Below are 22,578 nucleotides of genomic sequence, written 5' to 3'. Positions count from 1 at the left end.
AGATTTATATTTTAGTGTTCTTTGACAGGCATCATTAAAACAGCAAGACTTCTTTCCCTTTCCTTTTCTGATTTGAAACACTCACCTTAACAATGTCATTAATCAGAGAATAGCGAAACATCCAGTCCAGCGTGATTCCTTCACTCTCCATGAGGTCCTACAGGTCACACACACACGTGGTTCATGAGGAAAGTCCAGGTGGAGAGAAGGATGGGAATTAATTATATTCTCTCACATCATCTTGTCAGTTAAATGGTTATTTCATTTTCAGTTTATGGCTAAAGTGTATAATTTTCTTGTTAAAATACTTCTTATCCTAGTTGAATGAGACAGCTCTAAGTAAGCCCACTGTAGACTGATTTTTAAGAGTGTAAACACTGAGGTGCTTTCAAAGATTGCTTTTTGTTTTAACAATCTGACATAGCAACACTGGCTTAGCCAATAGCATCAGTTTGGGGCCAGGGCTAGCCATTTGTGGCGCAAAGTCTTCTATTGGTAGATTTTGGTGGTGATGTTCCTTTTGACATAATATTCAACAAGATTTTTTAACTATACTAAGCATGAAGTGCTCTAAAACTTCCTGGTATATGGCTGTGTTGACCTTGGACCTCAGAAAACACAGTGGACTAACACCAGCAGATGACATGGCACCGCAAACCATTACTGACTGTGGAAACTTAACACTGGACCTCAAGCAATGTGGATTGTGTGCCTCTCCTCTATTCCTCCAGACTCTAGGACCCTGATATCCAAAGGAAATGTAAAATTTACATTAATCTGAGAACATAACTTTGGACTACTCAGCAGCAGCCAAGTCCTTTCTGAAGCGAGAAACTTCTGACGCTGTCTGTTGTTCAAGAGTGGCGTGACATAAGGAATGCGAAGCTAAAACCCATGTCTTGCATACGTCTGTGTGTAGTGGTTCTTGAAGCACTGACTCCAGCTGCAGTCCACTCTTTGTGAATCTCCCCCACAGTTTTGAATGGGTTTTGTTTCACAATCCTCTCCAGGGTGCGGTAATCCCTATTGATTGTACACTTTTTTCTACCACATCTTTTCCTTCTCTTCGCCTCTCTATTAATGTGATTGGACACAGAGCTCTGTGAACAGCCAGCCTCTTTTGCAATGACCTTTTGTGTCTTGCCCTCCTTGTGCAAGGTGTCAATGGTTGTCTTTTGGACAACTGTCAAATCAGCAGTCTTCCCCATGATTGTGTAACCTACAGAACTAAACTGAGAGACCATTTAAAGGTTTTGCAGGTGTTGTGAGTTAATTAGCTGATTAGAGTGTGGCACCAGGTGTCTTCAATATTGAACCTTTTCACAATATTCAAATTTTCTGAGATACTGAATTTGGGATTTTCCTTAGTTGTCAGTTATAAACATCACAATTAAAAGATATATTTTCACACTTGAAATATATCAGTCTGTGCGTAATGACTGAATATAATATACAACTTTCACTGAATGGAATGGAATTAGTGAAATAAATCAACTTTCTGATGATATTCTAATTATATGACCAATACCTGTATATGGTTCAGATGTGGTCTTCTTCAAATAGCTAGTTATCAATGTAGAAACTGGTTGCAAATTTAAACATTTCACTGGATGACAGTTAAGTCTTAGACAGCCTACATACTTGGCTGCATGTTTTCTTTTCAGCTTTTCTGAGCCGGCAGACACGCCAGAAATGCATAAAAAGCTAAAATAAGTGAAAATTTGATCTGATGTCCCCCAATTAAAAATGAACTGAAAATATAAAATTAATAAATACTAGCATTTTATTTATTTGTTTGTTTGTGCATGCAGTGAAAATATTGGCAAGGTAAGTCAAAATTTGAAACATTATTGTTAAGCCGTGCTTGGTGAAACAAAAAGTGTGGCATAAACTCAAGCCATCTATTAATACATCCATGCAGGTGCAGTGACTGAGAGTAGTGGTGTGCGTCAGTTTTCACCTGTAAGCTTCCTCGAGGACAGTACTCAGAAAGGATGCAGATGTTTGGTGGGTCGATACAAGCACCGATAAATCGTGTCAGGTGTTCATTCTGTACATCACGCATCTATAATAGGAGGAGAAAAGAGCAGAAGGGAAAAGAGGAGGGAGAACAGCATGAGGAGGAGAGGACAAAGAGAGAGAGAGCTGTTTAGTCTTTCTTTTCCATCAGTCCCCGGTTATTAATATCTCCCAGGACATCATATAAAGTTAATTAAGGCACCTGGCAAAAAGCACAAAATGACATGGACACACACTTACATGCTTGAGTTCAAACAGCACTCTCCTGGTGAGCTCGATGCGCTTCTTGTTGACATACTTAATGGCTGTTATGTTTCCCTGGAAAAAGAGGCATCAACGCACATTAGTTTCAGCCTGATTGCTATCGTGGGCTTGGCAAAGAGCTGGAGGGTGGATAAAAAAAAATTCCCCACCATTTAAGAGAAGAAAAAGTGCAACATAATGTGTTAATTAAGCACCATCCTAATTAATAGGGGAAATGATGACATGTGGACATGAATAGCGCTCATTGTCAGGGGCTCTGCTTAATTGGAGAGGAACTACACCCGATGAAGAATGGGTGCATTAGCCAGGGCATGCCAATGGCATTCTGGGAGATCTAAAGATGAACCCTTCCAGTGTTCGACACTTCTGCTGCTAGGCAGGATGTGTAATTTATTTACATGCAAAACGGCACATTGCCTTAAACAGAATCACACAACCCAGAGAAATAAAATGAAAGGGTAGAATGGTAATTAATTCAAAACAGATATGGAAGTGGGCGGGGCTTAGTATATATTGATAAATGTATACTTTATTTACCAGATATTTTCTCTAATTGGTCAGAATGAATGGGTCTAAATAAAAATGTACTGTTTAGACTATTTTCAGTTCAACTCTTGTGAAAAAAAAACAATTAGAGTTTATATCAAAAGCAATTAGTTGATCTCTAGAGTGCTTTTTGACCCAATTAAGAAAGTAATCTTTATATGTAATTTTATAATTATTTCTATTGTCTTTGAAATATGGTTAAAGTGCATTGCCAAATTCACTGACAAACCTTTTGGTACACTAAAATATAATTTAATTTCTACTGAAACTTGTAAAGCATTTATTTAAATATATTTGTGTGATTAAGTTGCAGTTTGATACATTTTAAATATATTATACCACTAATTACACGTGACATCACTTTTTGAGCAAAGACTTTAAAATGAAATGACCAAACTGTCATAAATCTTGAATGCTATGGAGCACTCAAGTCATACTTAAGTTTGGTTTCTTTCAAAGAAGACACCTGGCAGATAATTGTCGAAATGAAAAAAAAAGAAAGAAGTGAAAGTTATATATTTACATTAATTATTATGAAAAATACACAAAAACACTATTTCTAAATTTGATATAAAATAAATATTTTCCGAAACAAATTTTACTCTAAACCTGCATAAAAATCAAAGCCATAAATCTAAATCGAAGTTGTGTTCCAAATTTGAGGATGATATCTTTAAATTTAGCTCTCAGTAAGCTTTTGAGCGCAGTACCAATTGTTTCCACTGGATTAAATTTGTTTCACATGTGAATTTATGGTAACACTTTAGTATAGGGTCCAATTCACACTAATAAGTAGTTGCTTATTAGCATGTCTATTATTAACATATTAGCTGTTTATTAGTGCTTATAAAGTACATATAATGCATGACATTCATAATCCTACCAATACCCTAAACTTAACAACTACCTTATAAACTATTAATAAGCAGCAAATAAGGAGTTAATTGAGGCAAAAGTCATAGTTAATGGTTAGTTAATAGTGAGAATTGGACCCTAAAATAAAGTGTGTTGGTTCACATAGCAAGCTTCGTACCATTCTGACAAAATAAAAAATTTAGCACGCTTCTGCAACTACAATTTTACTCTAAAACGTTTCCAATAAAAGATAAAAAAAACATCCTGAGTTTCAAACTGGAGTGGAGGGGCTGTCAAGTGCCCCCTTGAGGAAGGAAACATAGGGAAAAGTTATTAGCAAAGAAGATTTGCCAGCCAGGGCACATCCACCCCTCACCACCAAACCTTTAATACCTTGTAATAGCCAGTCTTGGCATAGATCTGGAAGTTTCCCTCCATAGTCAGCAGTGAGCCATAGTTCGAGCCTCTCTGTGTGTAGATAGATGAATAAGACATGAGCAGATTTACTCAAACTATAGGAAACCATTGGAAATTATAGTTAGTGTGTGTGTGTGTGTGTGTGTGTGTGTGCTCCCCCTCACCAATGACATGGTGAGTTTACTGCAGGCTCTGCGCAGCACCTTCTCCATGTTACTCATCTGGATGTCCTCCCAGTGCACACGCCACAGCTGAGCAGTCAACTCATTCTCCAGCTTCAGCTTCCTGACGCCACAGAATGACGGACAGAGAAAGAGACAGAAGGAGAAAGAAAGAAGAGTAAAAATAAGCAGAGGATAGGGACAATGAGAGATGGGATGCAACTGGGAAAAACATCTGATGAAAAATTGTAATAAAGACAAACAAATGAGAAGGAGAACAAAATTTGTGTGCCATAAATATGAAAAATCAATATATGTGTCTCTGTCAGCATTGGAATACAGTATACTGAATTTATGTAACAATGTTGCTTAATAATCCAGTTCTGTAACAGCTTTCAAATGGAACATGTAATACCAGATAAAATATCCTTCAGTGGAAAAGAACTTAAAAGTTTTATTATTAGCATTTGCATGATTATTATTCATAGAGATAATACAGAGCAAAACAAACAATCTTATTTTCTGTATTACTCCACAATTTCTGGGTGGTTTCTTAAATCTAAAAATGTAATTCATCAATCAACATATGAACTTACCATGGTATATTAATTAATTTATCTTAGTCACTAATTTTCATTCTCGTTTCACACAAGGCCACACTAAATACCCGGAGAATATTAGAAATGAATAAAAATCTTCCTTTGAGAGAAAGCCTCTTTTTTCAGAGGTGTTACATGTTGAGCACTTATTATACAAAATGTCCCTTAAAAATACTATTTGTTTATGCAATTTCAATTTATTTTTTGAAATTAAGCCTGGAGTTTTGTGGCAGAAACTAAATGTTATGCAATCTCCATGTGTCTCCCACATCAACACAGGAAAGAAAACATGGCTTGTCAAGACATCTCATGGACTTTTTAATAACAAGGCAATTTATTAAAACATATATAATTTTCTATTCAGGAAATGTGTACATTGCAGTTGAATTTTTTGTCATCTGAAACTGAGCAACAGCATCTGCCAGAGCAATTATAGATGACCTGAGAATTTGCTATTCATTACAGAAAAAGAAGATCATCAGCGCACAGATATATGACGGTCTAAAGAAGGGTCCTCCAACTCAACCTGATCTCAGCGGAAAACATAACTTCTTTACAATATGACAATTTCTAATGAACAAAAGTATAAGATTAGAATAAAAGCATGAAATCCCACCCCTTGTCATACTTAGCCTAAGGCGAGGAGCAAGGAAGGAGGAGATAAGGCGTACACTCAAACAATAGTCTTTTAATCCAAAAATCCAGGAGGTGACTAGGGTTTTGGGTTTTTAAACTCCGGATAACAAGGGAACAAAGGAGACACATCTGGAATCCAATTAACAATCAAACTAATCAGACTAGGGAGAAACTAGGTCACAGAGCAACAAAACAGTCCAGGGGCAAGGCATTACTCCCCCCTCCCGGAAGGTGCATCCATGCACTGTAGAAACAACATTGGGAGGGGAGTGGGTGTAAAATAGGGATATCGGGGAGGAGGAAGACAGGTGGAGACCAGGGAGGAGATGATAGAGGGAGGAGTCAGGGAGGAGACAGGAGGGGCTTGGAGCAGGAGTCGTCCAGCTGGACCCAGGCCACAGCCATGATGTTGACCCACAGTGGAGCCGATGGAGGGAGGTGCCATGAAGGAGGAATGGCCGCCGACTCCAGGGGGCTGGCCAACAGCGGTGGAGCAGGTGGTGGAGGAGCTCAAGGCAGAGATAGAGAGCCGATGAGACAGGGGAGGATCCGGAAGTCCTAGGCGGAGCAGATGGCACCAGCGACCAATGCGGTGATGTGGATCCGGGAAGTCGCGGTGGAGCCAGAGTGACAGAGGAGGAGCCGAAGGGATGAAGGAGCCTGATGGAGCTGGAGGGATGAGGCGAAGCCAGAGGAGTGGAGTCCCGAGGAGAATGTTGGTCGATGCTTGACCAAGGCAGAGCTGGAGGGACGAGGGAGCCTGGTGGAGCTTGTGGACTGCCGTGCCACGACAGTGAAGGAGACTCCAGCCATGGGGACGCTGGAGGATGGCAGTCCTCTGGAGCTCCCACCGCATAGATAATGGGTTGAGGGTGAGCAGAGGGGCTATCATATGACAGAGGAGGAGGAGGCATTTTTGAGGAGTGGGCACTGGAGGGTGCTCTGAACTGGATCCAGGGGCTGGAACACTCTCCTCGTCATTTTGGCACATTTGCCCCATCATACTCAGCTCACCCTCAGCCGTGGTGCAGGGGCGGAGCTCCTCTCCATGCTCTCACACCATCCATGGCTTTCTCCCTCATGGCAGGCGTTGTTGCCAGCTAACACACCTAGATCCTCTGCTCTGTCACTCTCTCTAGCAATGGCTTGCCGGACACGGTAGGCGATGGTTCTCCATCAGCGGTGGGCTAGGTAGGGCATGTGCTCCGCGCATTGGGGAGCTGCTGGGCTTGGATTTGGGTCAGAAGTGGCATTGGCGATTAATTCCTGGTGAGCCAGCAGGGAATGGAGATCCATATCTTGCCTGTGTCAACTCTACAAAGGTGGCGAGTTCAGCTCGAGGTCCATCTTTGGACGACGGGTCTCTGCATGCAGCATTGAGGCTGGCGTCACAGAATGTGCAGAGCATGTCATCTGGATTGGCGGTGAGATGGGCCACAGCCAGAAACAGTCTGGTATGACCCTTGAGCGTTTTCCCCCCCTGCTCCAGCAGGAGGAGGATGAATTCGGGGCGAAGGAGGGGATCCATAGGGCACACAATGGAAAGAAAAATACTGGGAGAAAAACACGGAGGGGAAAACACAGAGGTAACTGTTTTTAGGTCTGAGATTCTGTCACATTTAGCCTAAGGTGATGGGAAAGAAACAAGGAGATAAGGCATACACTCAAACAATATTCTTTTAATCCAAAAACCCAGGAGGTGACACTAGAAACAAAAGAGTTGACATTCAGTAATCCAAGGGGATACACGGGGCAGACAGGAGCACAGGATAGACACGGGTAGACGTACAATCTCCAACCAACATGAACTGAATGGACTAGGGTTTTTAAGAGAAGCGGGGTCACAGAATACAACAAAACAGTCCAGGGGCGTGACACCCCTAAACCATCAATGGGGCACAAGAAGATAAGGTACAAATGAGACAAATTCATAACAATTAGCCACCAATTCACCAAATTGTAAAATAGTTACAAATTGCCATGAGAGCATGTTGTTCATCTTTAATGTGAGTGAGAGCTATCTGAAGGGATGCAATAATCTACTTAATTGATATAACATCTCTGTCTTTGGATTATGCTTCAGAATGACAATAAAACACTGGTGTTATTTCCATTGCTAGTCACAACCAAATGTCCCAGGCTACGAACCATACTTAAATCTCTTGATATCCTGCCTCAATGAATATAATTGACTTGCTTTGCAGAGTTCTTGATCATTTTCTGTTAGCCCATCAGATAAAATGGATAAAATTGGGTAAAATGATAAGCTAAAATTTTGAAATGATTTTTAATATCTAAGTAAAGCACGGCTAGGTGTAAGCTGAATGGGTACCTCAGATTCTCAGATTCCTCAGCATCAGATTCTAAGTCTACTTAGTAGAACTAAGTACTACTAAATGTAAATAGAAATATGTGTCACATAAAAAAAAAGAAATGTTAAAATAGCTCTTTTTAAATCTCATGCAAGCATTATGAAAAAAAATTAAAATAAAATTAATGTTATAGAATCTACATCATATTTGGAGAACAACTGAAAATGTGACTTTTTAATAGAGCACAACCACCATTGGCTGCAATTCTTGGCATGAACTTGATAGAAATCATATGCATTTCATTGTCATTGGATAGATGGCCACATATGGTATAAAGTGATGAAGCCATGGAGATGTAGACTGAGTTGCTATATCTTTCTCTGTCGTGGTCTGGCAGTAAGTTCCCTAATTAAAAATCAGGAACAGATAGAGGAGGAGAAAAACAGAAAGACAGACAGACAGAGAGATATAATATCAGACCCAGATCACCCAAAGCTCAATTATTTGCACACCTGACATGTAGTGTTACATCATGTCTACACTGCAGGCCAGTGACACAACCAAAGAAGAATGTTGATGTCATAATCAAAGTTTGATTAACGCACTCTAGCTGTGTCACGTCATGTCGCTCGCTCTCAGTATAGACATTGTGTTTATCTGCACGAGTTTCAACTGACCTGTATATGAAGACTGTGACGGTTACGATGATGATAAAAATGAAGCACACCACTATGGAGATCATCTGGTGCATGGTGACAGTCTCTGAGGAACAAAACCAAGAACACAATCTTTACACATCTGAATTTCATTAGAGATCATACAGACGGCAGTAAGATAATAAGACCTGCTGAAATCATTTCACATATATTATTTTATTACTTCTATTTCTCTATGCCACAGATGTTAGTATCTGAAATCTGCTTCAAAGAGAACTTCATAACTGACAAAGTAAGACAATTTTTCATGACAAAGAACTACATTTAATCAGATGGGTCACTCCTACCATATGCAGTACATTTTCATGTTTTCATCATGCGTGTCCTTACATTTATATTGAAAATGATATTAGCATTTTTAATGTAATATCTTTAATACAAGATACCAAAAGGCTGGGGTCGGTACACTTTTTTTTTCTTTTTAAGATTAATACTTTTATTCAGTAAGAAAAATTAAATTTATCAAAAGTCACAGACAACCATCTTGTTATTCTGTGATAATGAGCATTCTCCCTGGTCTTTCCTGAGTTTTCTGCCTTGTTTCTTGTTTGGATTGCTTTCCTGTGTTTTGACCTGTTGCCTGGAACGTATTTTGGAATACGTTTCTGGACTGTGATTGGTCAATTTTATTCATTTTTAATCCCTTATGAAAGCTAGTTCATTAATGCTATCATCAACGAGGACGAAAAAAATCCCAGAAGTATTAAATATTAGATTTGATGAATTCTGTGTTTTTTTTTTTCTATTAGTTAGTTTCCTCATTCAATCTTTAATAAATTACAGAATTCGGTATAGTTAGATGATTTATTACAAAATTTACTTCAAGCTGACAGCCCGGTGTAAGCCAATGGTTTACTTTAGCTATTAATTTCTCTCCTATTGATTTTCTTAATATTGCATAATTGATCAAGTTCTGTGTACAGAAACACCTGCCAATGCAGGCATATTCATATTTAAAAGTTAAAAATGCTATTACATAACAGGAATAACCCATTTTAAATATAACTTTTTATACTGTGGCTCTTCAGTGGGATCATTTTCAGGTGATGAGTCTCTTACATGCTCTTGCAATAATGATCAGCTGCTGTGTGCTATTTTTTGGATCTGTTATTAACTTAAATTTAATTGAGAAACATTACAGAACTACATTAAAACAACAGAAACATGCCTTGATTTAATTATTACGTTAATCTTTAACTCCAAGTGTTTTATCCTGCTAACACATACATATTTTTGCATCTATTAACTGGCTACAATCGTCATTTCAGAAAGTACAGAATGCACTTTAAAACATAACACAGAATTATTACACTGGTTATTTAACTCTTTATACTTCAATATAAAATGTATGCAAATGTATACTTAATATATTCTGAAAAATATTCACAAGTGAAGAATAATGAACAGTCAATCAGTCATTTTCAAAATATATCCCAACAGTATTAAGATAAAACTAAAATGAAATGGCTGATTGTATATTGTCTTGCTTATTGCAAGACTAATAAATGCAAGGACATAAAATATTGATTTGAGTCTAATTTATTTAAATTACATTAGAAGATATGTTTGGGAACATGATTTTCATACAGGTATATTATAATATGAGTTATATAGGACTAAACTTACTTGCCAGGCAGGCAGTGTCGTCATTTTTGAAGCCACACAGTGGGATATCTGGAGGTGGATTTCCCTTTAGCCAGTACACCGTCATCCCTGGCTCCGGAATCATTTGCTTTTGACTGCCATTATACACTGACACAATCTAGGACATACAGCCATCATTTCAGGAGTGGTGAGATGAGTTTAGTTTTTTAAATATTTGGGTATTTTAAATTTGAAGAGGTATGATCAGATGAAGGCCTCTGTACCTGATAAATTCCTGTAGACATGTCGGTCATGTCCCATAGAGCAAAGTCAATCTCCCGATCGCCATTCTCATCCAGTTGAACAAGTCCAGTAACCCCTTTGAAGATTAGAAAACAAACATTAGATCAGATGTTCATTAAAAAAGATGGTGTGTCAGGCTGTGCAATGCGTTTTGAGCCTTGTTTCATTGCTGGACTTCTAAAACAAATTGTCATTTTGGCAGTAAAACACTCACTTGGGAAAAAAAGTATGTATTTCAGCATACTTTTAAAAAGGGCACAATGTAAAAAAGTTTTCTTCAAAATCCCACTTTTAATTCAATGTGTTATTTGCAATTCCTTTTCGGTCCGTCACTCTCTATGTCATGTTGGTAATGACCAATTAATTGGTATCTTGCTTAGAGAGACCAATCCACTTCGAGTGTAGACTAAATGACAAAATGCACATTGGCATGCGATGATTGCATCCAGCTGCCGCTGATCGCTGTGCGAGTATAACTAGGCAGCAGGTGCAACACATACTTAGCTTTTCACTTCGGAGCTGAGCGATTATATCATTCTGCTCCTGACTTCTCTGCTACAGAGTGAAGACTAAATGACTAAATGAGTTAAAAATGGTCTTGGGGATCTCTGGAGTTGGTGGTATGGTGCTTTAGCAGTGGTGGTTCTTCCCATGTCGAGTGGGTTGTACACGTCCAGTTTGTGTTTCAGGTGGCCATCTCCCTTGTGTGCTTCAGCAGACTTAAAGAGTAATCTCTTACAGAACATTTACAGGTGGACGTATTTTTAAAGATGCGGATGCGGTCGTTACCTGGTGGCAGCCGATAGTCACGATTGCTGTGTCTAAGTGTTAAGCATGCTGAGGCGTCGTTTGTGGACGAGTCATGCTCTCATTGTGGGAAAATGATCATTGCTGAGTTGCAGACCAGGCTCCATTTCCCAAATGGGCAGAGGCCGACAAGACTCATTTCTCATATCAGTACAATGTCCTGGCCTTTGGGCTGTCCCTGTTACCCTGTGTCTTCATGAAAGATGCAGATGCAGCCCTTATTTCCCTGAGAATTACCAAATTCAGCATCAGTTGTGTGAACACAGGGACTCACCCACACCTTGAAGTGGAACCTGTTCATCGAATGGTGCTCTTCTCACTGAGAAGACCCCCGAAGATGCCCAATCAGAGTCATGCTGTCCTTCTTGCAGCAATGGTTGGAGCGAAGGCTGTCTCCTTCCCCCCTTAAAGTCTATGTGGCTGTGATTGCTGCCAACCAAGACCTCGTGGAAGGGAAGCACTAGCTTAGTTTTGTCCCATACGAGTTTTGAGATGGTACATAGACCAGGCTTAGATAAGCTGTCTGTTACAGCACAAGGGGAATGCCATCTCCAAGCAGAGGATGGTCCACTGGATAGTGGATGCCATCACCCTGTCTTATCAGGCACAGGGTGTGCCCTGCCTGCTCAGGGTGTGAGCGCACTCTAATAGAAACGTTGCATTCTCTTGGACATTGGATAGTGGCACCTCACTGACAGATATTTGTAGAGCTGCGGGGTGCGTGACCCCCAACATGTTCACTTGTTTCTATAGCCTTCGTGTGGAGCTGGTATCCTCCTGTGTTCTCACCTCAAACGGGTAGGAGCACTGAGAGGCCCTGGTTTAGTGTCAGCTTGCTAAAACTGCTCCAGAGAGTCCGTACTGTAGACCCTGTTGAGCTCCTCCATCCCCTTGGCAGCCAGATGTGGCAGGGCTGGTGCCAGGCTCTCATTCGATGAATCTCTGAGAATAGGTAGAGGGCTGGGTTTCATAGGTAGAGATCTAAGTGGAACCCATATGTGTAAAGTCCACAGTATAGCCCCAGAGCCGGTGTTTCCCTGGCAGACTTCTGCATTTCCCAAGAGCGTTAAAATCACCTATAATCTTCCATATGCACCTAAATTGTTGTTCATATGTGTAAGTGCTCCCCAAACCTCCTTCGGGAAGAATGGGACCTACGCAATGTTCCTTTTTCAAGTGGAACGGGTACGTTTTCCCAGTGTTATCTAATCTTACTGAGTGAGAAGTGCGACTACAACAGTGACTAGCCTTCTTGTTGTGAGCACCAGCCTACACAGAAAAGGGAGCACAGGAGGCTTGCACAGGACACTGGAAGGGGCAGCATCCATGGCGTTTTGGTAGGGATCTCAATTTGTCAGTCATTACTGATGTGACTTCAAGAGTGACCGACTGTAAGGAAACAGTTATCTCAGTTATGTATATAACCCTTGTTCCCTGAAGGAGGGAATGGAGACGTCATGTCTCGTAGCCACAGCTGCTATACCACCGCTGAGTGACCGTGTCACCCGGTCACCAGCTCGGCTTCTCAGCGAAAACTTGAGTATGCATTGCACCTGCTGCCTAGTTATACTCGTGCTGTGATAAGTGGTAGCTGGATGCAATCATTACATGCAAATGTGCATTGGCTCATTTAGTTTACAATCTAAATGGATTGGTCTCTCTAAGTGAGATACCAATTCGTCGGTCATTACCAACCCAATGTCTTCTTTCTCTCCTTTAGGGAACGAGGGTTACATATGTAACCGAGACTATTTTTTTATTGTTTGTTAAATTTACTAGAAGTTTCTACTCCAAAGATTATCAATATATTTACAGAAATAATATACTTATGTGGGAACTAAATGTAATGTTTTCTGACATTTAATTTCAAATAAATATAGAATGGAAAGCAATTAGCTGAAAGAGTGCTAATTTTGACCCACTACAGTAGGATTTAAATACATCTTTATAAGAAATTTCATAAATAATATTGCATTTGAAATATAGTTAATGTACTGCTGAATGTATTAACAAGCATTTATTGAAAACTAAAATATAAACTGTAATGTTACTTCTATTAAATCATCCATGACATGCATTTAAATATATTTCTAATTGCTTATTTGTAATTATGAAATAGAAAATTAGTACATTTAAAATATATCAAGTTAAATCTATTAACAAATAACACACTATAATATAATTGTAACATGTATGCTTTGTCTGGCTGTCTGCCTATCATTTGACCTTGTTTCTTTCTTTTCTCTTTCTGTTTGTTTTCATTAGTCATTCCATTCACAAGTTTAACTAATTATCTCATTAGTCCCATTGTTTCATCCATGCATTTAAACCCTGAGTTCTCAATTAGTTTTTGTCGGTATTCATTTACACTTAGGGTTTGGTTTTGTTTTTCTATTGTCTACAAGTACAATTAAGTACACCAAATTTTCACGTGTAGTATTGTGCCTTTGGCCTAATTTGCACTGGCACATCATTAATCATTCATCATGAAGCAGTTTAAATATCATTGATGGTTGAACACAAGGCTAACTCAGCAGCAGATGCACAGCACCTGTAGGAAAAAACAAATTATTGGCCAAACCACACAGGGGAAACAAGGCTAAAAGATAATCACACCTCATTCATCCAGTAGATTTTCCCATCATTGATGCAGTAAGCACTGAGCAAGCACACTACGCTTCTTGCCAGCAATGTGACTCTTTCCCGGCACTCAGCATTAATGGCCACAACCTGACTGTGCTTTTCTGACACCTGGCACCAAGCCTAGCACACCTGAGTTCTGCTAACCCACGCAGAGACATTCAATAGGCTGTGATTTAACAAGCCAATTTCTCTTGGCTTGTGTTCCACAGTACAAAAAAAAAAAAAAACTAACAAATGGCTTAAACCTTCTTTCTTTTTTGAACTTTTTTAAGAGCATTAGATCATAATAAGTTTATTTCAGCAACATAATAAAAATATAAATAAAAGGTAACTGTGGCTTTTTACCTCACAATTTAAACTTTTTCCCCCTTACAATTTAGAAACTCAAAATTAAGTAGAAAAAAAAAAAACTGAAATGTAGGGGGTAAACAGAATTCAGTGAAAAGGTCAGTATTGTAAGATTTAAGTCACTTATCAGAAAATGGCAGCATTTAGCATTTTTTGGTTGAATGTTTTTCTCCTCAGAAAAAAAAGCTAATTAGAAGTGTTTGTGCGTGTATAAAATAAACTGGTCACTGAATGTTCTTTGATGTGTTTGGTCCATCTGCTGTGGTCTACCTCCTCAAGCTCTTCCCAACAGCTCCTCTGATTATGAGCACAGGTCTGCTGTCCTGCACCATATCCAACAATCAGATGCTCTATGCCACCACAGGATGGTGATTCAATAAAATCCCTAAATATAGCACAAGCCATAAAAAAACTAACCACCACAATAAGACTGGTTTCTCTGTGGTTGTGTGATTTATAGCTCTAGGTTAATGGTTTTGTGTCCTGTGAAAAACCTATACAAACAATTCCTTATTAACACAGTACATTATGTCATATTTTCACAGACTTTTCTAAGAGTGTGCACTTTATTTATTTTAATTGTTTGACACTGGGCTGGGCAAGTTAACGTGTTATTATCACATGAACGCATTAATTGATTAAAGGCGACAATTGTTTTATTGCACGTTAATGCAGTTTTTTATTATTATGAAAGTCTGTTCTTCAATGGCTCTGAATGCACATACAGATAAATCATGGGTAACAGGAGGGGATGCTCCCGATCAAATTATTTATAGCACGTGAAGACAGCAGAGAAGCGCTCTCGCTCAACACAGTAACATCTTCCAACCAAGCCAGGGACTGCTAAACGGATCCATCCCGCACACAAGAGTCTCTGACCACACATGAAGTGTTGTCACTCTGCTGCGATGGGTCCCATGATCATTCAGGTCTCTAATAGGAAGGTTCCTGTTATAATGTTATGATCGAGGCTCTGGACTCTGAGCATAACTTGTTTTTCTCTAACAAACTATAAAACATTTTCTCTAAAAACGTTATTGTCCTGGCAGTGACAAATAGCTTATTTTATATTTAATTGAATTACTTTAATGTTATAAGTTGACATTTAGGCTACAATAAATATTTTAACTGCTACTATGTAAAAGGAGCACTGCTGTAAAAAGCACCTTATTTGTTTAAAGTGTTTGCAAATCAAATGTTATTTCACTTTTGTTCATTTAGCAGTAAGCTTACTTTAAAATGAAAAAAAGTGCACAAAACTCTACTTTTGAATTCTTTATTAGTTTTGTGCATAACAATGCGATTAATTGCGATTAATCGCAGACAATAATGTGATTAATTGCGATTTAAAATAAATAATCGTTGCGCAGCACTAATACACACACACACACACACACACACACACATATATATATATATATATATATATAAATTTACTAAAACTAAAATTTTAATTTACATTGATTTAAAGGGGGGGTGAAATGCTCGTTTTCACTCAATATTCTGTTAATCTTGAGTACATATAGAGTAGTACTGCATCCTTCATAAATCCAAAAAGTCTTTAGTTTTATTATATTCATAAGAGAAAGATAGTCTGTACCGATTTTTCCCGGAAAAACACGACCGGCTGGAGGCGTGACGTGTGGGTGGAGCTAAAGAATCACGAGTGCGAATAGGCTTTTGCGTTGAGAGCATGTGGAAGCTGTGACATTACCGTGAGGGAAAACCCATCATCCAAAACAAACCATGGCTTACAGTCAGATTCAGCCGTTTATTTATGATCCAGAATCAGATCCAGAGGCTGAAACTGAACGAAAGCAGCAGCAGCAACGACTCGCTCCGAGTGGGGCTCGAACCCGGGTCTCTGGCATGGGAGGGGACGCACTAACAAGGAGGCAGAGATATTTGAAGCAGTTTTACTCACCGCCTGCGGTTCCAACACACAATCGTGACCCTTTTTCCTTGGGATTGCATCATCCTTAAGAAATAAACGATACGCAAATCCGTCGTCAAACTGGGCCTTGTGAACAAGCATCTTCGAAATGCAGGGAACAAACAAAAACACTTGCACAACTCCGTTGATGCTCTGTAAAAATAAACTCCATCCACTGGTCCCTTAATGCAGTTTTTTTTTTTTTGGTAATCTGTGCAGGGTTGTCTTGCCCTGGCAACCAAAAACACACTTCTTTTGTGACTTTTCGTGACGCTCTCGCTCTGATCAGTGAATCGCTCTGATCAGTGAAATGTCTGTGCTGCTCAGCCTCGCTGCACGGGAGCGCGCGCTCTTCCGGCAGAAGTGCCTTAGGACCCATATAAGGAAATTCCGCTCCATCTAACATCAAACAGAGCCATACTCGAAAAAAACTTTCCGAAACTTGTGACAAACCGGAAGGAGTATTTTGGGAACAAAAATACTCCTTCAAACGTACAACTTAATTTTTGAAACTTTGTCCATGTTTAGCATGGGAATCCAACTCTTTAACAGTGTAAAAAACTCAGTATGCATGAAATAGCATTTCACCCCCCCTTTAAAATTAACTTTTTAATTTTGACATTAAATTGCATTTTTTTTAAATGTACTTAAGTAGGTTAAGAAACTGTCACGAAACTGAACTCTCTTTAAGTAGCATTAAGTGGTTCTTTTTATCATTAATTTTATTTTATCTACAACTATACAACTACAGATAACAACAACAGTTTTTTTTTTATAAACTTATATGATGTAAAGTACCCTAAAAGTGCACATTTTAATATAATTCAGTGTACTGTACTTCTTTTTCACACATGGAGATTACAGTGTATTCTAATGAATGCACTTAAAGTAATAAATCAATCAAACATTAATTATTTATTTAATTATTTAGTTATTTACTGACCCTCATGTTGTCAAATAATAATAATAATAATAATAATAATAATAATAATAATAATAAATATTCACATAGATCTTTACATACAAAAACAGTTTATAGTGACCGAATTCTATCAAGCTTCACAGGACAAAGACACTTCGTTAAATGAAAATTCTGTCATAAACTACACCTCCCTCAAGGATTTTTTGTCAGGTGGAAGTATAAAAGATCCAAACGCAAAAGGTAGCCTTCAATAATTACAGTCCTTTATTATAACAAAACAGCCGAAGGTAGATGGCATAAAAATGGAACAAAAAACACTCTGGTTAAACTTGACCGAAGAGCCTCTGCCAGGCGGGGCAGCGCAGAACAAAACCTCTCTAACAGGACTTGCAAAGGAGAAGGATTACTCGAGAGGAGAGAAACTCCAGATGAGGCTCTTCCCGGCTGGGGACAGGAGACAGGGCACACTAAGGCGAACACTGCTACACAAGACGGGACAAGACAGGGTTATGGTTGACAGTCACACAACGGCATAGCTCACACAATAATCCAACCCAGAACAAAGAGACCAAACGCCTGAAATAGACTGGAGTAATTAGACAAGACAAGACATAGGTGAGAGCGCAAAGCAGCGAGAGCGCTGATTGCGATGAGCAACAGGTGAAGACAGAGCACAAACAGGTGTGCGTGCACTGAAGTGAGAGAGGGAGCGAGAGCGAGAGAGAACGAGACCCAGATCCTGACATTTTTATTGAAATGTCACCTATGGTGCAAGTTTGGCATCATGAAGTTACGAGACACTCAAGAGCCATTTGGCACTTGATGTTACTGATGTGAACAGTAGGGATGCACCGATACCACTTTTTTGGAGTACGAGTACGAGTACTTGCATTTCAGTACTCGCCGATACCGATACCGAGTACTTAATAAAAAAAACATTATTTAAATTTACAGGCAACAGTTTTAGTCATATAAATTTAACAAAAAAACAAGGGACTAGTTTGGAATTAAGAACATTTATTTAAAATGAAAAGCATGTTGTATGCAAAATATTACAGAATAAATAATTATTTAAAAAAAATTAAACAGTGACAGTGCAACTCAAGTATTTTTTTCAGTTTGTTGTAAACTCTGCCGCTTTGGATAACACAAGGGGCATTAATAAACAGCTTTGCTATTTAGTGCACAATATTTGAATAAACTAACAACATCCACCAACATAGAACTGCGGCAGATAGTGCAACTGCGGTAGGTATTAACATCAAGTCTAAGACGAATCACTTAATGGAGCCTATTTAGAAAAAGTTTTTTTAAGGAAAGTAGCTTTTCTGCAGTCTCAGCACTGTATGATTCACTGAGGATTCATTAAACACAAAAATAAAACACAATAGCCATTTTCTGAATTTGTCTGTTGTTGTGGACTTGTGAAATGCAGGGCTTACAGTTCTCGGGCACCGTGCCGGATTTCCGGCGTGCAGCGTTTAATCCTAAATTTAAAAAAAATAAAATAAAAAATAAATCTTGTTGATATCACTTTTGAGTCCATGCGTTCACCTACCAATGGTATGACATTAACTAACATTAACACGAGACGCACATTGTAGTATTCAACTGCAGAGTCGCAGCCCTGATGAATGGAGGAACGCGACAAAAAGCTGTGAGCCGAAATGGTCAAATATATCCATCTAGCGCGTATTTACACAGGAGCTTTGTAAACAGTATGTATTTTAACAGTGGTGTTCAATACAATCATGTAATTTCTTGGTTTTGATGTTTTATTTGAGCCAATTACTATTGCCTCATTGTTAGTTTATATATAAATACTCATTTATATATACATTTTCTCTCGTCTTGCAAGAGTTTGCTGCAGCGTGGGCTGTGTTGGTTTAGAAGCGTGGGTAAACTCTTTGTACTCATTGTCATGTTGGGATTTTAGGTGCTTGATTAAATTACTTGTGTTAAATGCGCTACATTTTGAGCCTCCTCTGGACAATTTCGCTGAGCACAATTTGCAGTCCACCTTTGTTTTGTTGTCTTCATTCACTTTGAAATAGTTCCACACGGCTGACATGTTGTCTCGCCTCGCCTTCTCCCCGCTCTGAGCTGCAGCCGGGGCGGGGCCTGGGGGCGGGCACTCGGCACCTTTGATTAACCCCTTACACACCGCTCAAACATAGAAATTTCTCAGACCGTGGTATCAGTCCCCGGTATCGGGGGACTTTTAACAAGTACGAGTACTTTAGAAAATGTGGTATCGAGACCGATACCAGATACCGGTATCGGTGCATCCCTAGTGAACAGTATTTTAAAAAATGTGTCCCATAGAAAAACACAGCATTTTTGGAACAACATGAGAATGTGTAAATACTTGTCACGTTCGGTAAACCTTGATCTCTGGGTTTTGCACTTTATGGTGAAGTCTGTGTGTTTCGCGTCTGCACTGATTAGATTTTGGGCGTCTCCGTTAATTGTCATCAGCAGCAGCTGTCACTCATTACACTCTCCCTATATATTGGCTTGTCTCACGTCTTGTGTTTGTGAGAACGTTGTTTCGTGTATTGTAACTGTCTCTGTGTTGTTCTGCGTTGGATGTTCGTGTCTTCCCCCGGAACCTCATCCACTCTTCGCACCTCCACAAGCATCACCACTTACCTTCGGCTCGATTCCCCGCAGTTCCTGTGCCATCCTCTCCTGCTGCCAACTCACCATCATCATCCGGATTACTCACTGTCTCCCCACCATCTTGGACTGTCGTCTTCCCAGCATTGTTTTGTACTCTTCTTTGTTTGTTTTATTCTCATTAAATTGTTTAACTCGCACTTCTTTCCAGCTCTTCCTTCACCCAGCAAGGCCGCCCTATGGAGGACGGCGATGTGGGAGAACCAACATCCGTGTTGCGCCTCGTTCCACTCCCTCTCGGAGGAGATGAGGAGGATCTTCGATCGAGCCGTGGCTGGCAGGGAAGCCGCTCACCAGCTCTCAGACCTACATCAAGGAACCTCCTCGGTCATGGATTACTCCATTCAGTTCCGCACCCTGCCAGCCGCGTGCCAGTGGAACGAGGCGGTGCAGTGGGATCGATTCCTGCATGGGCTGGCCAACCGTGTTCAAAAGGAGATCTACCTCCTCGAGCCCCCCCCCCACACTCAACAGTCTCATTGACCTAGCCTTACGAGTTGATGCCCGGATTAATCGTCTGGGCCGTCAGATCAGTCCTACACGCCATCCCATCTCTCCGGAAAGGGGCCGCTTGAGTTGAGAGAATGCGGTCGGTCCCGTCGACCACCATGAACCCATGCAGGTGGGTAGAGCTCAGCTGTCCCGGAGGGAGAGAGAACGGCGTAGGTCCCAAGGACTATGCTTGTACTGCGGAGGCTCAGGACATACCATCTATTCCTGTCCGGTAAAAGAGCCAGCCCGGTAGTAAACTTGAGGCTACTATCGGGTGGCATCTCCGCTGGGAAGTCCTCAACCACATCATCGACTCTCCTTCCGATGAAACTGCGATGGGAGAATCACACACATGACTGTCATGTCCTTTCATCGACTCACTCCTTGCATGTCACCTGAACATTCCTGTCCTGCCTGTGTCTCTTCCCATCCATGTCACCGCACTCAATGGCCAGGAACTGCCTCAAGTCACAGACTACACAGAACCCGTCACTCATTTCTGGCAATCATTGTGAAACCATATCCATATGCTTATCATTTGGTCCGCATCAGGAAGGGGGATTAATGGAAAACCACCTTTAATACCCCTAGAGGACACTGAATACTTGGTGATGCCGTTCGGGCTCTCCAACTCGCCAGGGGTTTTCCAAGCACTCGTTAATGACGTGATGAGAGATATGGTAGATCAGTTTATATATGTTTACCTGGATGACATACTGATTTTTTCTTCATCTCTCCGGAAACATGTTCAACACGTCAGACGAGTGCTCCAGAGGTTACTTGAGAATGGGCTTTTTGTCAAGGTGGAGAAATGCGTATTCCATGCACAGTCTGTTCCCTTCCTAGGGTATATTGTCTCGTCCGAGGGAATACTTATGGACCCTGACAAAGTTAAGGCTGTGATAGACTGGCCGTCTCCAGATTCCCGTAAGGCCCTACAGCGGTTTCTGGGGTTCGCCAATTTCTATCGGCGTTTTATTCGCAATTTCAGCTAACTAGCCTCACCTCTGACAGCCTTGACCTCTCCCAGTACTCCGTTCAGGTGGTTAGACGCAGCCGAGACTACGTTCACTAACCTCAAAAGCCTCTTAGTTTCGGCGCCCATCCTTTTGGCTCCTGATCCCACACAGCAGTTTGTGGTGGAGGTCGACGCATCAGAGGTGGGGGTAGGAGCAGTGTTGTCCCGACGATAAGGTACATCCTTGCGTGTTTTTTCCCCATCGATTATCTCCTGCTGAACGCAATTATGACATTGGTAACAGAGAGTTGTTGGCCGTCAAATTAGCTTTAGAGGAGTGGCGTCACTGGCTGGAAGGCTCAGGGGTACCTTTCATTGTTTGGACCGATCATAAGAATTTAGAATACATTAGAACTGCCAAAAGACTCAATTCCAGGCAGGCTCGGTGGGCACTTTTTTTCGGTCGCTTTGATTTTACTTTATCGTACCGCCCGGGTTCCAAAAATGTCAAACCCGATTCTTTATCACTTCTTTTTGATCCCTCCACCATTTATTTGTGCTGGAGGAGTTAAGGTCTGAAGTCATTCAGTGGGGTCACTACTCTAACGGTGCATGTCATCCAGGGATAAGTCGAACTAATTGGTTAGTTAAACAACAATTCTGGTGGCCACGTATGGCTCATGACGTCCGCGATTTTGTTTTGGCTTGCTCAGTTTGCGCCAGTGGTAAGTCATCTAACCAATCTCCTGATGGGCTCCTCCAACCGCTGTCTGTCCCTTCGAGACCCTGGTCCCACATCGTGCTAGATTTTGTTACCGCCCTCCCACCCTCTAATGGCATGACAGTCGTTTTGACTGTAGTGGACTGGTTCTCGAAGGTGGCACATTTCATTCCCTTGCCCAAATTACCGACAGCCAAGGAGACAGCGGTCACTGTCCTAGATCACATCTTTCGGCTTCATGGCCTCTTTGTAGACGTGGTTTCTGACAGGGGATCTCAATTCATATCCAAATTTTGGAAAGAGTTTTGTAAATTGCTAGGAGCGTCAGTTAGCTTGTCTTTGGATTATCATCACCAAAGTAACGGACAGTCTGAGCGAGCCAACCAAGATTTAGAGAGGACGTTGCAATGTTTGGTCTCCAAGAATCCTTCTTCCTGGAGTCAACAACTCTCTATGGTGGGGTACGCTCACAATTCGTTACCAGTATCAGCCATGGGCCTTTCTCCGTTCTAGTGCAGTTTACGTTACCAGCCACCAGTTTTTCCCAGTCTAGAATCTGAAGTCGCGGTCCCCTCCGCTCACGCGTTTGTAGCCCGCGAGACTCTACTCCGGATGAGGGAGCACACTAAGGCCAAGGCCGATCGCCACCGGTCAAAGCCTCCC

At 40.6% G+C, this 22,578-nt stretch overlaps 1 protein-coding gene across 1 annotated transcript in view; it reads right to left on the bottom strand.

Annotated features, from left to right (window-relative positions):
* The window catches only part of LOC127935413 (atrial natriuretic peptide receptor 1), a 108,413-nt gene that overhangs the window by 9,844 nt on the left and 75,991 nt on the right, over positions 1-22,578 (bottom strand). Inside the window, exons 6-13 of the mRNA XM_052533245.1 lie at positions 10,394-10,488; positions 10,152-10,287; positions 8,487-8,571; positions 4,266-4,386; positions 4,078-4,152; positions 2,260-2,337; positions 1,961-2,065; positions 86-157 (exon numbers count right to left, since the gene is read on the bottom strand). Of these exons, the coding sequence (XP_052389205.1) occupies positions 86-157; positions 1,961-2,065; positions 2,260-2,337; positions 4,078-4,152; positions 4,266-4,386; positions 8,487-8,571; positions 10,152-10,287; positions 10,394-10,488 (767 nt within the window). The remainder of the gene's footprint in view (positions 1-85; positions 158-1,960; positions 2,066-2,259; positions 2,338-4,077; positions 4,153-4,265; positions 4,387-8,486; positions 8,572-10,151; positions 10,288-10,393; positions 10,489-22,578) is intronic.

This window comes from Carassius gibelio, chromosome A19 (assembly GCF_023724105.1).
Source record: "Carassius gibelio isolate Cgi1373 ecotype wild population from Czech Republic chromosome A19, carGib1.2-hapl.c, whole genome shotgun sequence".
Taxonomy (NCBI): Eukaryota; Metazoa; Chordata; class Actinopteri; order Cypriniformes; family Cyprinidae; genus Carassius; species Carassius gibelio.
This window is presented reverse-complemented; position numbering and strand designations above follow the sequence as displayed.